Source organism: Ranitomeya variabilis, chromosome 3 (assembly GCF_051348905.1).
Source record: "Ranitomeya variabilis isolate aRanVar5 chromosome 3, aRanVar5.hap1, whole genome shotgun sequence".
Taxonomy (NCBI): domain Eukaryota; kingdom Metazoa; phylum Chordata; class Amphibia; order Anura; family Dendrobatidae; genus Ranitomeya; species Ranitomeya variabilis.
The window spans coordinates 763752722-763765282 of record NC_135234.1 but is presented as its reverse complement, the minus strand read 5'-3'; the positions used below and the strand labels follow the sequence as shown (position 1 = coordinate 763765282).

The 12561-nt window shown below is 49.7% G+C and overlaps 1 protein-coding gene across 2 annotated transcripts in view; it reads left to right on the top strand.

The window, feature by feature from the left end:
• KLHL35 (kelch like family member 35) overlaps positions 1 to 9137 on the top strand; it is a 29939-nt gene extending 20802 nt beyond the window's left edge. Inside the window, exons 6-10 of one of the 2 annotated variants that reach the window (XR_013224128.1) lie at positions 2188 to 2376; positions 4846 to 5914; positions 6120 to 6254; positions 6328 to 6993; positions 8088 to 9137. Coding sequence is in view for 1 of the 2 variants with exons in the window: in XM_077298742.1 (XP_077154857.1) it covers positions 2188 to 2376; positions 4846 to 5034 (378 nt within the window). In the remaining variant the exon portion in view is untranslated. Of the gene's footprint in view, positions 1 to 2187; positions 2377 to 4845; positions 5983 to 6119; positions 6255 to 6327; positions 6994 to 8087 lie in introns of those variants that run through there. The other variant, XM_077298742.1, reaches the window with a different exon arrangement.
• The last annotated feature ends 3424 nt before the right edge of the window (positions 9138 to 12561 follow it).

The following is a 12561-nucleotide window of genomic DNA, read 5'->3' as shown; positions in this document are numbered from 1 at the left end:
AAGAGGCTGCGGCACCGAAGACCAGCTGTCCGGGGGAAGGAGCGGGATGCCGGGAGCAGGTAAGTATTACATATTCACCTGTCCGCGTTCCACACGCCGGGCGCCGCTCCATCTTCCCGGCGTCTCTCCGCACTGACGGTGCAGGTCAGAGGGCGCGATGACGCATATAGTGTGCGCGCCGCCCTCTGCCTGAACAGTCAGTGCGGAGAGACGCCGGGACGGGACGCTGAGGAGCTGCAAGCAAGAGAGGTGAGTATGTCGTGTTTTTTTTTTTATTGCAGCAGCAGCAGCAGCAATGGCACAGCTTTCTATGGCACAGCTATGGGGCAATAATGAACGGTGCAGAGCACTATATGGCACAGCTATGGGGCAATAATGAACGGTGCAGAGCACTATATGGCACAACTATGGGGCAATAATGAACGGTGCAGAGCACTATATGGCACAGCTATGGGGCAATAATGAACGGTGCAGAACACTATATGGCACAGCTATGGGGCAATAATGAACGGTGCAGAGCACTATATGGCACAACTATGGGGCAATAATAAACGGTGCAGAGCACTATATGGCACAACTATGGGGCAATAATGAACGGTGCAGAGCACTATATGGCACAGCTATGGGGCAATAATGAACGGTGCAGAGCACTATATGGCACAGCTATGGGGCAATAATGAACGGTGCAGAGCACTATATGGCACAGCTATGGGGCAATAATGAACGGTGCAGAGCACTATATGGCACAGCTATGGGGCAATAATGAACGGTGCAGAGCACTATATGGCACAGCTATGGGGCAATAATGAACGGTGCAGAGCACTATATGGCACAGCTATGGGGCAATAATGAACGGTGCAGAGCACTATATGGCACAGCTTTCTATGGCACAGCTATGGGGCAATAATGAACGGTGCAGAGCACTATATGGCACAGCTATGGGGCCATAATGAACGGTATGGAGCATCTATTTTTATTTTTCAAATTCACCGGTAGCTGCTGCATTTTCCACCCTAGGCTTATACTCGAGTCAATAAGTTTTCCCTGTTTTTTGTGGCAAAATTAGGGGGGTCGGCTTATACTCGAGTATATACGGTATATTACAATTACAAATAAAAAGGGATTAACGGTGAAAATTGACTTACGATTCTTTCATATCATTCAATGGTACGCCATGTGCTGGCTGGGGGGGAGGGGACCTTCCCCACTTAGTTTCAGGTCAGATTGCACAGCCTGTCGTAGCTGGATTTCCCCGGCAAAAGACACTGCAAGAATCATGCTCTACACAGATATTTTCTGCCTAAAGCCCAGGCACTCCCCCTGTGGTGACATCACTTAGGGGCTGAAACCTCCTCTTTTCTTACAATATAAAAACTATTTTTTATGCATAATTTGCTGTGTGAACCTCTCATAAGTACGCCACGATGCTTATGATGTTCCCCACGTCAGGGGCGTTCTGTTAAGTGTAAATACGGAGCCATTACATGAACTGCTTAAGGAGAAATCCGCACTTTGCACTTGTTGCACCTAGCTGCTCATGCTTTCAGTGGGTGTTAAGTCTACGATGGACATCCGGAATATGTAATTCGTATAGTTCCAGCCCAAATTGGTGGCCCAATATATCACTAATAGAACAAAGAAATCCCTGCTGTGTGGAAGGGCCTTATACCAGTTTTAGCTGGTACTAGATGGGAGAATTGTCTGCTGCAGCTATGAGGACCATAAAAATTATTTTGGGAGGGGGGAAATGAGGGGTTTAGGATTCACACACACACACACACACACACACACACACACACACACACACACACACACACACACACACACACACACACACACACACACCAGCAGGCAGAAAAGAAGAGAGGGGGGTCAGAATAGCCTGCAGTGTGTGTGTTGTAAAGTTAGATACTCAAACATGGCATATTCACATTATCGTGACACAGGGCTCCCCCTAAGTGGTGGCTGCAGGAAGCTAAAACTTCATTATTTCATTCTGTCCTGTAGAAGTTTTGGAGCTGTGTATCAGAAAAAGTAGAGATCCAACTAGTAATAAATGCATCTGACCTGTGTAACCAGGAGGAAACTATGGCATAGGCCATGCTGCTTTTCAGAGTAGCAGGACTCCCTTTCTATGATGGACCCTACTAGACCCATAATGTGTAAATCTTCATTAACCCTTTCCAGGTGCAGTGCTATGATCCTGAAGCTGACACATGGACGTATAAGACGTCGTCGCCCTTCTCCCAGAGATGCATTAACGGCGTAGAGCTGGATGGTCTCATCTACGTTGTCGGTGGTCTGCTGAGCAAAATCTTCAGTTACAATCCAAAGACCGATGCGTGGAATGAAGTGGCATCTCTGCCCGGGGCACTGGTGAGTCTCAGAAAACCTACTTAAAGGGCTTCTCCAACTTGAACAATCCTCACTTGTTAGAAGGGTCCATAGACAATAGTCTCCCCTGCGTGTCCCTAGACACCCCTGCGTTCCTCTAGACTCCCTTGTGTGTCCATAGACCCCCCTGTGTGCCCTAGACCCCCTATGTTCCCCTAGACTCCCCTGCGTTTCCCTACATTCCCCTGGGTGCCTCTAGACCCCCCCCCTGCGTGCCCCTAGACTCCCCTGCGTGCCCCTAGACTCCCCTGCGTGCCCCTAGACTCCCCTGCATTCCCGAAAGACCATACTCCAACCATAGTCAGGACCAAAACTAAACCACTATGTTCCCCTAGATCCGCCTGCGTGCCCCTAGACCCCCCTGCATGCCTCTAGAATTCACTCCACAATATTCTTCTCGCCTTACAATCCTTTTGTCCGCTCCAGACCCGTCTGTCATCTTCAGCTCCTATAGCCCCTTTATTCTTCATGAGACCCCTTTATGTTTTACTGTCCCATTCAGACCCCTTTGTCCTCTGGAGACCCCTCTGCACCCTTAGACCCCATTGTCCCCTGGAGACACCTCTTCACCCTCAGACCTCTTTGTCCTCTGCACTCTTAGACCCCTTTGCCCTCTGGAGACACCTCTTCACCCTCAGACCTCTTTGTCCTCTGCACTCTTAGACCCCTTTGTCTTCTGCAGACCCCTCTGTACCCTTAGACCGCTTTGTCCTCTGCAGACCCCTCTGCACCCTTAGGCCCCTTTGTCCCCTGTAGAACCCTCTGCACCCTTAGACCCCTTTGTCTCCTGCAGACCCTTCTGCACTCTTAGACTCCTTTGTCCCCTGCAGATGCCTCCGCACCCTTAGACCCCTTTGTTCCCTGCAGACCCCTCTGCACCCTTAGACCCCTTTGTCCCCTGCAGATGCCTCCGCACCCTTAGACCCCTTTGTTCCCTGCAGACCCCTCTGCACCCTTAGACCCCTTTGTCCTCTGCAGACCCCTCTGCACCATTAGACCATTTGTCCTCTGCAGACCCCTCTGCATCATTAAACCCATTTGTCCCCTGCAGACCCCTCTGCACCCTTAGACCCCTTTGTCCCCTCCATACCCCTTTGTCCCCTGCCGACCCCTCTTCACCCTTAGACCCTTTTGTCCTCTCCAGACCCCTTTGCCCTCTGCAGAGCCCTCTGCACCCTTAGACCCCTTTGTTCCCTGCAGACCCCTCTGCACCCTTAGACCCCTTTGTCCCCTGCAGATGCCTCTGCATCCTTAGACCCCTTTGTCCCCTGCAGATGCCTCCGCACCCTTAGACCCCTTTGTTCCCTGCAGACCCCTCTGCACCCTTACACCCCTTTGTCCCCTCCAGACCCCTTTGTCCCCTGCAGACCCCTCTTCACTCTTAGACCCTTTTGTCCCCTCCAGACCCCTTTGTCCTCTGCAGAGCCCTCTGCACCCTTAGACCCCTTTGTTCCCTGCAGACCCCTCTGCACCCTTAGACCCCTTTGTCCCCTGCAGATGCCTCTGCATCCTTAGACCCCTTTGTCTCCTGCAGATGCCTCCGCACCCTTAGACCCCTTTGTTCCCTGCAGACCCCTCTGCACCCTTAGACCCCTTTGTCCCCTGCAGACCCCTCTGCACCCTTAGACCCCTTTGTCCCCTGCAGATGCCTCCGCACCCTTAGACCCCTTTGTTCCCTGCAGACCCCTCTGCACCCTTACACCCCTTTGTCCCCTCCAGACCCCTTTGTCCCTTGCAGACCCCTCTTCACCCTTAGACCCTTTAGTCCCCTCCAGACCCCTTTGCCCTCTGCAGAGCCCTCTGCACCCTTAGACCCCTTTGTTCCCTGCAGACCCCTCTGCACCCTTAGACCCCTTTGTCCCCTGCAGATGCCTCTGCATCCTTAGACCCCTTTGTCTCCTGCAGATGCCTCTGCACACTTAGACCCCTTTGTTCCCTGCAGACCCCTCTGCACCCTTACACCCCTTTGTCCCCTCCAGACCCCTTTGTCCCCTGCAGACCCCTCTTCACCCTTAGACCCTTTTGTCCCCTCTAGACCCCTTTGCCCTCTGCAGACCCCTCTTCACCCTTAGACCCTTTTGTTCCCTGCAGACCCCTCTTAACCCTTAGACCCCTTTGTCCCTCCAGCAGATATTTATCTACTGTGAGAACAAAGAATGGAGCACAATTAAACTCTCCCCCCGACATCTGACGTCTGGACCCTCCAGACACATTGTTGACCGATCACACAGAGATTGGAGAGGTCGGACAACTTTTGCCTGTCCACCATGAGCCATCAGCGTCAGCCATCCTTCTTGTTGATGGTTTCCATACACCTCCATTTACCCTTTCCAGGCTTTTATGACCCTTTATTATTATCTCCCCGGTCTGCCGTGTTTGAGCCTTTAGACCTGGGATGTGACCTTCTTACCTCCGCCATATTCTAGTCTTACTTTCTGGTTGTGTGTGCAGGAGAGCTGCGGTGTGACGGTGTGTGGCGGTAAAATGTACATCCTGGGCGGCAGAGACGAAAATGGTGAAGGAACGGAAAATGCTTTTGTGTTTGATCCCAGAACCGGACAGGTTGATGCGGAGCCGCCCCTCCAGCGCGGCACCAGCTACCACGGCTGCGTCACCATCCTGCACCGGCCGGCCGGCTGACGCTCTGGAGACCTCTCGGGACCATGGACTTCATTTGTTAATTTCCCGATACTGTGAATACGATGTTGTGGACGGTCAGCGTTCTCCTGCGGCGGAGATGTCCGTCCGCTCTGCGTGTAGCGTGGTGTCTTATATACAGTGTTACATTGTTACGTAGCGTGTCGTAGTGTGAGGAGATCCATGTCCTACTGTGAAATGCCAAAACTGGGGAGACATCACTGGTAATAGATGTAAAGCACTTTACCTATAAGCCCCGCCTTCACATTGACCCCGCCCCCAGTGCACCCCAGGCTCCACGCCCCATTCCACCCACTGGTTGTGCATGTCCCACCTCCCTCACTGGTGATTGACAGCACTGACTTTCCTGGAGCGAGTGTGGAGTCTCCTGGACACACCCAGGGTGCACCGAGCACCTAATTAGCATATGGAATTAAATTTAGAGATTAGAACAGTAAAGATGCGAACTCTATAAGGTCCTACAAGAATATGTGCTTATTATACCGCCAGTGTGGGCTGACACTCTGCCTTTAAAAATTGCCATAAGGCATAGACCAGCAGGCAGACAGTACCAGGCTCCGTATACAGGGCCCCTATACACAGAACTGTCCAGAGCCCCAACAATGCCAGCGTGCAGGGACCAGTGAACCCCCATAATATTGCTGGCAAAAGAATACCTCCGTTACCAGTGCCAGGGTGCCTCTTTAGAGAGTAATGAATGCAAAGGACAATGCTAGAGAGTGGCCTCATTACTAAGGCCAGAGATTGCCCCCCATTACTAATGCCAGATATTGCCCGATTACTAATATCAGAGAGTGCCCCCCATTACTAATGCCAGAGATTGCCCGATTACTAATATCAGAGATTGCCCCCCATTACTAATGCCAGATATTGCCCGATTACTAATATCAGAGAGTGCCCCCCATTACTAATGCCAGATATTGCCCGATTACTAATATCAGAGAGTGCCCCCCATTACTAATGCCAGATATTGCCCGATTACTAATATCAGAGAGTGCCCCCCATTACTAATGCCAGAGATTGTCCGATTACTAATATCAGAGATTGCCCCCCATTACTAATGCCAGAGAGTGCCCCCATTACTAATGCCTCCTCATAGTGTCAGCAAAAGAGTGTCCCCATTACTAATGCCAGAGATTGCCCCCATTACAAATGCCTTCTCATAGTACCAGCAAGAGTGCCCCCATAACTAATGCCTGGTAGTGTCCCCAATACTAATGCCTGAGTCCTCCTCATAGTACCAGCAAGAGTACCCCCATAACTAATGCCTTGGAGTGCCCCCATTACTAATGCCTGAGTCCTCCTCATAGTACCAGCAAGAGACAGTGCTGCCATAACTAATGCCTTGGAGTGCCCCCATTACTAATGCCAGTGTCCTCCTCATAGTACCAGCCAGAGTGCTCCCATAACTAATGCCAGAGAGTTTTCTCATAGTGTCAGCAAGAGAGTGCCCCAATTACTAATGCCTGGAAGTGCCCGCATTACGAATGCATGAGACACCTCCACATAGTGCCAGCAAAAGAGTGTCCCCATTACTAATGCAAGAGTCCTCCTCATAGTGCCAGCAAGAGAGTGCCCCATAACTAATGCCAGTGTCGTCCTCATAGTGCCAGCAAGAGAGTGCCCCCATAACTAATGCCAGAGTCCTCCTCATAGTGCCAGCAAGAGTGCCCCCATAACTAATGCCAGTGTCCTCCTCATAGTGCCAGCAAGAGAGTGCCCCCATAACTAATGCCAGAGTCCTCCTCATAGTGCCAGCAAGAGAGTGCCCCCATAACTAATGCCAATGTCCTCCTCATAGTGCCAGCAAGAGAGTGCCCCCATAACTAATGCCAATGTCCTCCTCATAGTGCCAGCAAGAGAGTGCCCCCATAACTGCCAGTGTCCTCATAGTGCCAGCAAGAGAGTGCCCCCATAACTAATGCCAGTGTCGTCCTCATAGTGCCAGCAAGAGAGTGCCCCATAACTAATGCCAGTGTCGTCCTCATAGTGCCAGCAAGAGAGTGCCCCCATAACTAATGCCAGTGTCGTCCTCATAGTGCCAGCAAGAGTGCCCCCTAACTAATGCCAGTGTCGTGCTCATAGTGCCAGCAAGAGTGCCCCATAACTAATGCCAGTGTCGTCCTCAGTGCCAGCAAGAGTGCCCCCATAACTAATGCCAGTGTCGTCCTCATAGTGCCAGCAAGAGTGCCCCCATAACTAATGCCAGAGTCGTCCTCATAGTGCCAGCAAGAGAGTGCCCCCATAACTAATGCCAGAGTCCTCCTCATAGTGCCAGCAAGAGAGTGCCCCCATAACTAATGCCAGAGTCCTCCTCATAGTGCCAGCAAGAGAGTGCCCCCATAACTAATGCCAATGTCCTCCTCATAGTGCCAGCAAGAGAGTGCCCCCATAACTGCCAGTGTCCTCATAGTGCCAGCAAGAGAGTGCCCCCATAACTAATGCCAGTGTCGTCCTCATAGTGCCAGCGAGAGTGCCCCCATAACTAATGCCAGTGTCGTCCTCATAGTGCCAGCAAGAGAGTGCCCCCATAACTAATGCCAGTGTCGTGCTCATAGTGCCAGCAAGAGTGCCCCCATAACTAATGCCAGTGTCGTCCTCAGTGCCAGCAAGAGTGCCCCCATAACTAATGCCAGTGTCGTCCTCATAGTGCCAGCAAGAGTGCCCCCATAACTAATGCCAGAGTCGTCCTCATAGTACCAGCAAGACATTACCCCCATTACTAATACCAGAGAATGCCCCATTACTAATGCCAGTGTCCTCCTCATAGTGCCAGCAAGACAATGCCCCCATTGCTAATACCAGAGAATTACTAATGCCAGTATCCTCCTCATAGTGCCAGCAAGAGAGTGCCCTCATTACTAATGCCAGAGAGTGCCCCCATTATGAATGCTTGGTACACCTCCTCATAGTGCCAGCAAGAGTGCCCCCATAACTAATTCCTGGGAGTGCCCCAATTATTAATGCCAGAGACACCTCCTCATATTGCCAGCAAGAGAGTGCCCCCATAACTAATGCCAGTGTCCTCCTTATAGTACCAGCAAGACAATGCCCCCATTGCTAATACCAGAGAATTACTAATGCCAGTGTCCTCCTCATAGTACCAACAAGAGAGTGCCCTCATTACTAATGCCAGAGAGTGCCCCCATTATGAATGCATGATACACCTCCTCATAGTGCTAGCAAGAGTGCCCCCATAATGAATTCCAGGGAGTGCCCCAATTATTAATGCCAGACACACCTCCTCATATTGCCAGCAAGAGAGTGCCCCCATAAATAATGTTTGAGACGCCTCATCATAGTGCCAGTGTGAGAGTGCCCCCATTACTAATGTCTGAGCTCTGTGGGGTTTTTCTGTCTTCTGGTTTTCTGTAAGCTTGTAGGATATGACAGAAGGAAACGTTCGGCCCTTTTTATAGCCTTTGTGCTCCCATTCTCGGGCGCTTTCTAGTTCTCCTCTGGCTGTCAGTGTGAGAGCGGAGGATGGGCGGCTGTATACTGGGCCTGGCATCCTTCTGAAAAGGACTTATGAGCAGCCTTAAAGGGTTCCTTGATAAAGAGTGATGTATAGAGTCCCCTAGTCATTAAACTCGGAAACATAGGGTAGCAGGATAAATGCGACAGATTTTCTGGTATTTTTGTGACTTTTTCTACTTTCTCACCTGTATGGACATTTTTTCAATGTTGTCTTTTTACATTTTTTTTTACCAATCTGATAAATTCTCGTGTAAATGTCGTCCTTCTTCCCCTTCCCGTATATTTATCTTCCCTTGTGTCACCACCATGGAGGGACTATGGGGTGTCCGCGCCGAGGTCTGAGGAACCCCGGAGTATTGGGAGACGCGTCAGAGCCCAATAACGGGAAAAATCTGTTATTCTGGAATGAAAGGGAAACAGATCTGCCGGATTATGACATTTTCTGGATTATCAGATGGAAAGGAGAGAATATAATCCAGCGGCCGCCGACCAGCGCTCATCATGGGCCGGAGACGTAACGTCTTATGTACCGGATCCGTCATCACCTGAACAGAGCACAGAATTATATGGAAGTTATGTGTTTCATGACCTCAGAAATAAACGTGGAGAAAAATAATTTCTATTTGTCATTTACTTACCTGTCCCTCAATGACGGTATCACACAGGAGAGCAGGGGCGGACATACCGCATGTGGAGCCAGTGTGACTGCACCGGAGGTGGAGGGGGCCCCTGCAGGGAGGCTGATAATGAGGGCAATCTGGCCCTGAGGGGCCCCTGTCCAGATTGCCCTCATGTGCGGCTGGCAGGGAGAGATCCCTTTAGCTCCGCTGCCTACAGGAGAAAATGGCAGAGGAGCTGCAGCGATCCGTCCTGCTTCCTGCCTGCGCTTCCCGTCTCGCACAGCAGTGCAGCTGGATGATGTCATCATTCAGCGCACGGCTGTGTCAGGCAGAGGAAGCTGCCGGCGACGGTGATGCTGCGGGAGAACATGCGGAGAAGTGAGTGGTGCTGTGAGTGTGTGCGTGTGTGTGTAGTGCTGCGGGGGAACGTGCAGAGAGGTGAATGGTGCTGTGTGTGTAGGTGGAGAAGGCAATGATGTGGTAGGGGAGAAAGCAGTGATGGGGATGGTGGAAAGGACAATGATGGGGTGGTGGGGGATAAGGCAATGCTGGTGGTGGAAAGGACAATGATGGTCATGGTGGGGAAAAGGCAATGATGGTGGAAATGGCAATGATGGAGATGGTGGGGGAAAAAGCAATGATGGGGAGCAGGAAATGATGGAGGTGGTGGAAAGGGCAGTGATGGGGGTGGTGGGGAAAAGGCAGTGATGGTGGTTGTGGAAAGGGCAATGATGGTCATGGTGGAAAGGGCAATAATGGGGGTGGAGGAAATGATGGTGGTGATGGAATGGGCAATGATGGGGGGTGGTGGTGGAAAGGACAATGATGGAGGTGGTGGGGGAGGAGGAAATGATGGAGGTGGTAGAATGGGCAATGATGAGGGTGGTGGGGGAGAAGGCAATGATGGTTGTAATGGAAAGAACAATAATGGTGGTGGGGAGGAGGAAATAATGGCGGTGGTGGAATGGGCAATGATGGGGTGGTGGGGGAAAAGGCAATGATGGTGGTGGAAAGGGCAATGATTGTCATGGTGGAAAGGGCAATAATGGGGATGGTGGGGGAGAGGGAAATGATAGAGGTGGTGGAATGGGCAATGATGGGGGTGGTGGGGGAAAGTCAATGATGGTAGTGGAAAGGACAATGATGGGGGTGGAAAGGGCAAAGATGGGGGTGGGGGAGGATAATGGGATGCGGGGGATTGGAGGACAATGAGGGGTGTGGGGGATTGAGATGGGAGAAAGGAGGATTTATAATGGACTTAGGAACAGGGGGAGGTGTAGGAAGAAGTTATTATCACTTATGTCAAACACAGTCCCTTAGTATAGAGTGTACTCACTTATTATACATAGCACAGTCCCTTAGTATATAGTGTAATAACTTATGTATAAGCACAGTCCCTTAGTATATAGTGTACTCACTAATGTATTAGCACAGTCCCTTAGTATATAGTGTACCCACTTATTATGTACTAGATGGTGGCCCGATTCTAATGCATCGGGTATTCTAGAATATGTATGCATGTATGTACGTTGCGCTTAGCACAGCCACGTAGTATATAGCACAGCCACGTAGTATATAGCACAGCCACGTAGTATATAGTACAGCCACGTAGTATAGCCCAGACATGTAGTTTATAACACAGACAGCCACGTAGTATATAGCACAGCCACGTAGTATATAGCACAGCCACGTAGTATATAGCACAGCCACGTAGTATATAGCACAGCCACGTAGTATATAGCACAGCCACGTAGTATATAGCACAGCCACGTAGTATATAGCACAGCCACGTAGTATATAACACAGCCATGTAGTATATAGCAGCCACGCAGTATATAACACAGCCCACGCAGTATAAAACAGCCCACGTAGTATATAACACAGCCCATGTAATATATAGCACAGCCCACGCAGTATATAGCAGCCAGGAAGTATATAACACAGCCCACGTAACATATAGCACAGCCCACATAGTATATAACAGCGCACGTAGTATATAACACAGGCCACGCAGTATATAACACAGCCCACATAGTATATAGCACAGCCACGTAGTATATAACACAGCCCATGCAGTATATAACACTGCCCATGTAGTATATAGCACAGCCCACGCAGTATATAACACTGCCCACGTAGTATATAGCAGCCAGGCAGTATATAGCACAGCCCACGAAGTATATAGCACAGCCCATGTAGTATATAACACAGCCCACGTAGTATATAACACAGCCCATGTAGTATATAACACAGCCCACATAGTATATAACACAGCCCACGTAGTATATAGCAGCCAGGCAGTAAATAACACAGCCGACATAATATATAACACAGCCCACGCAGTATATAACACAGCCCACGCAGTATATAACACAGCCCACGCAGTATATAACACAGCCCACGCAGTATATAACACAGCCCACGCAGTATATAACACAGCCCACGCAGTATATAACACAGCCCACGCAGTATATAACACAGCCCACGCAGTATATAACACTGCCCACGCAGTATATCACTGCCCACATAGTATATAGCTGCCAGGCAGTATATAACAGCCGACGTAATATATAACACAGCCCACACAGTATATAACACAGCCCACGTAGTATATAGCAGTGTGGGCACCATATCCCTGTTAAAAGAAAAATTAAAATAAAAAATAGTTATATACTCACCCTCCGAAGTCCACCGAAACTGTCCCAATGCGCCCGCCAGCTTCCGTTCCCAGTGATGCATTGCGAAATTACCCAGATGACTTAGTGGTCTAGACCGCTAAGTCATCTGGGTAATTTTGCAATGCATCACTGGGAACAGAAGCTGGCGGCAGCATCGCGCGCATCGGGGGACGTCGGAAGGTGAGAATAGCACAATTATTATTTTTTTTTTATTATTTTTAACATCTTTTTACTATTGATGTCACTTAGTATATAGTGTGCTCACTTATTATATATAGCACAATCCCTTAGTATATAGTGTAATAACTTATGTATAAGCACAGTCCCTTAGTATATAGTGTAATAGCTTATGTATAAGCCCAGTCCCTTAATATATAGTGTACTTATGTATAGGCACAGTCCCTTAGTATATAGTGTACCCACTTATTATGTACTAGATGGTGGCCCGATTCTAATGCATCGGGTATTCTAGAATATGTATGTATGTACGTCGCGCTTAGCACAGCCACGTAGTATATAGCACAGCCACGTAGTATATAGCACAGCCACGTAGTATATAGCACAGCCACGTAGTATATAGCACAGCCCATGTAGTATATAGCACAGCCCATGTAGTATATAGCAGCCACATAGTATATAGCACAGCCCACGTAGTATATAACACTGCCCACGTAGTATATAGCAGCCAGGCAGTATATAACACAGTCGACGTAATATATAGCACAGCCCACATA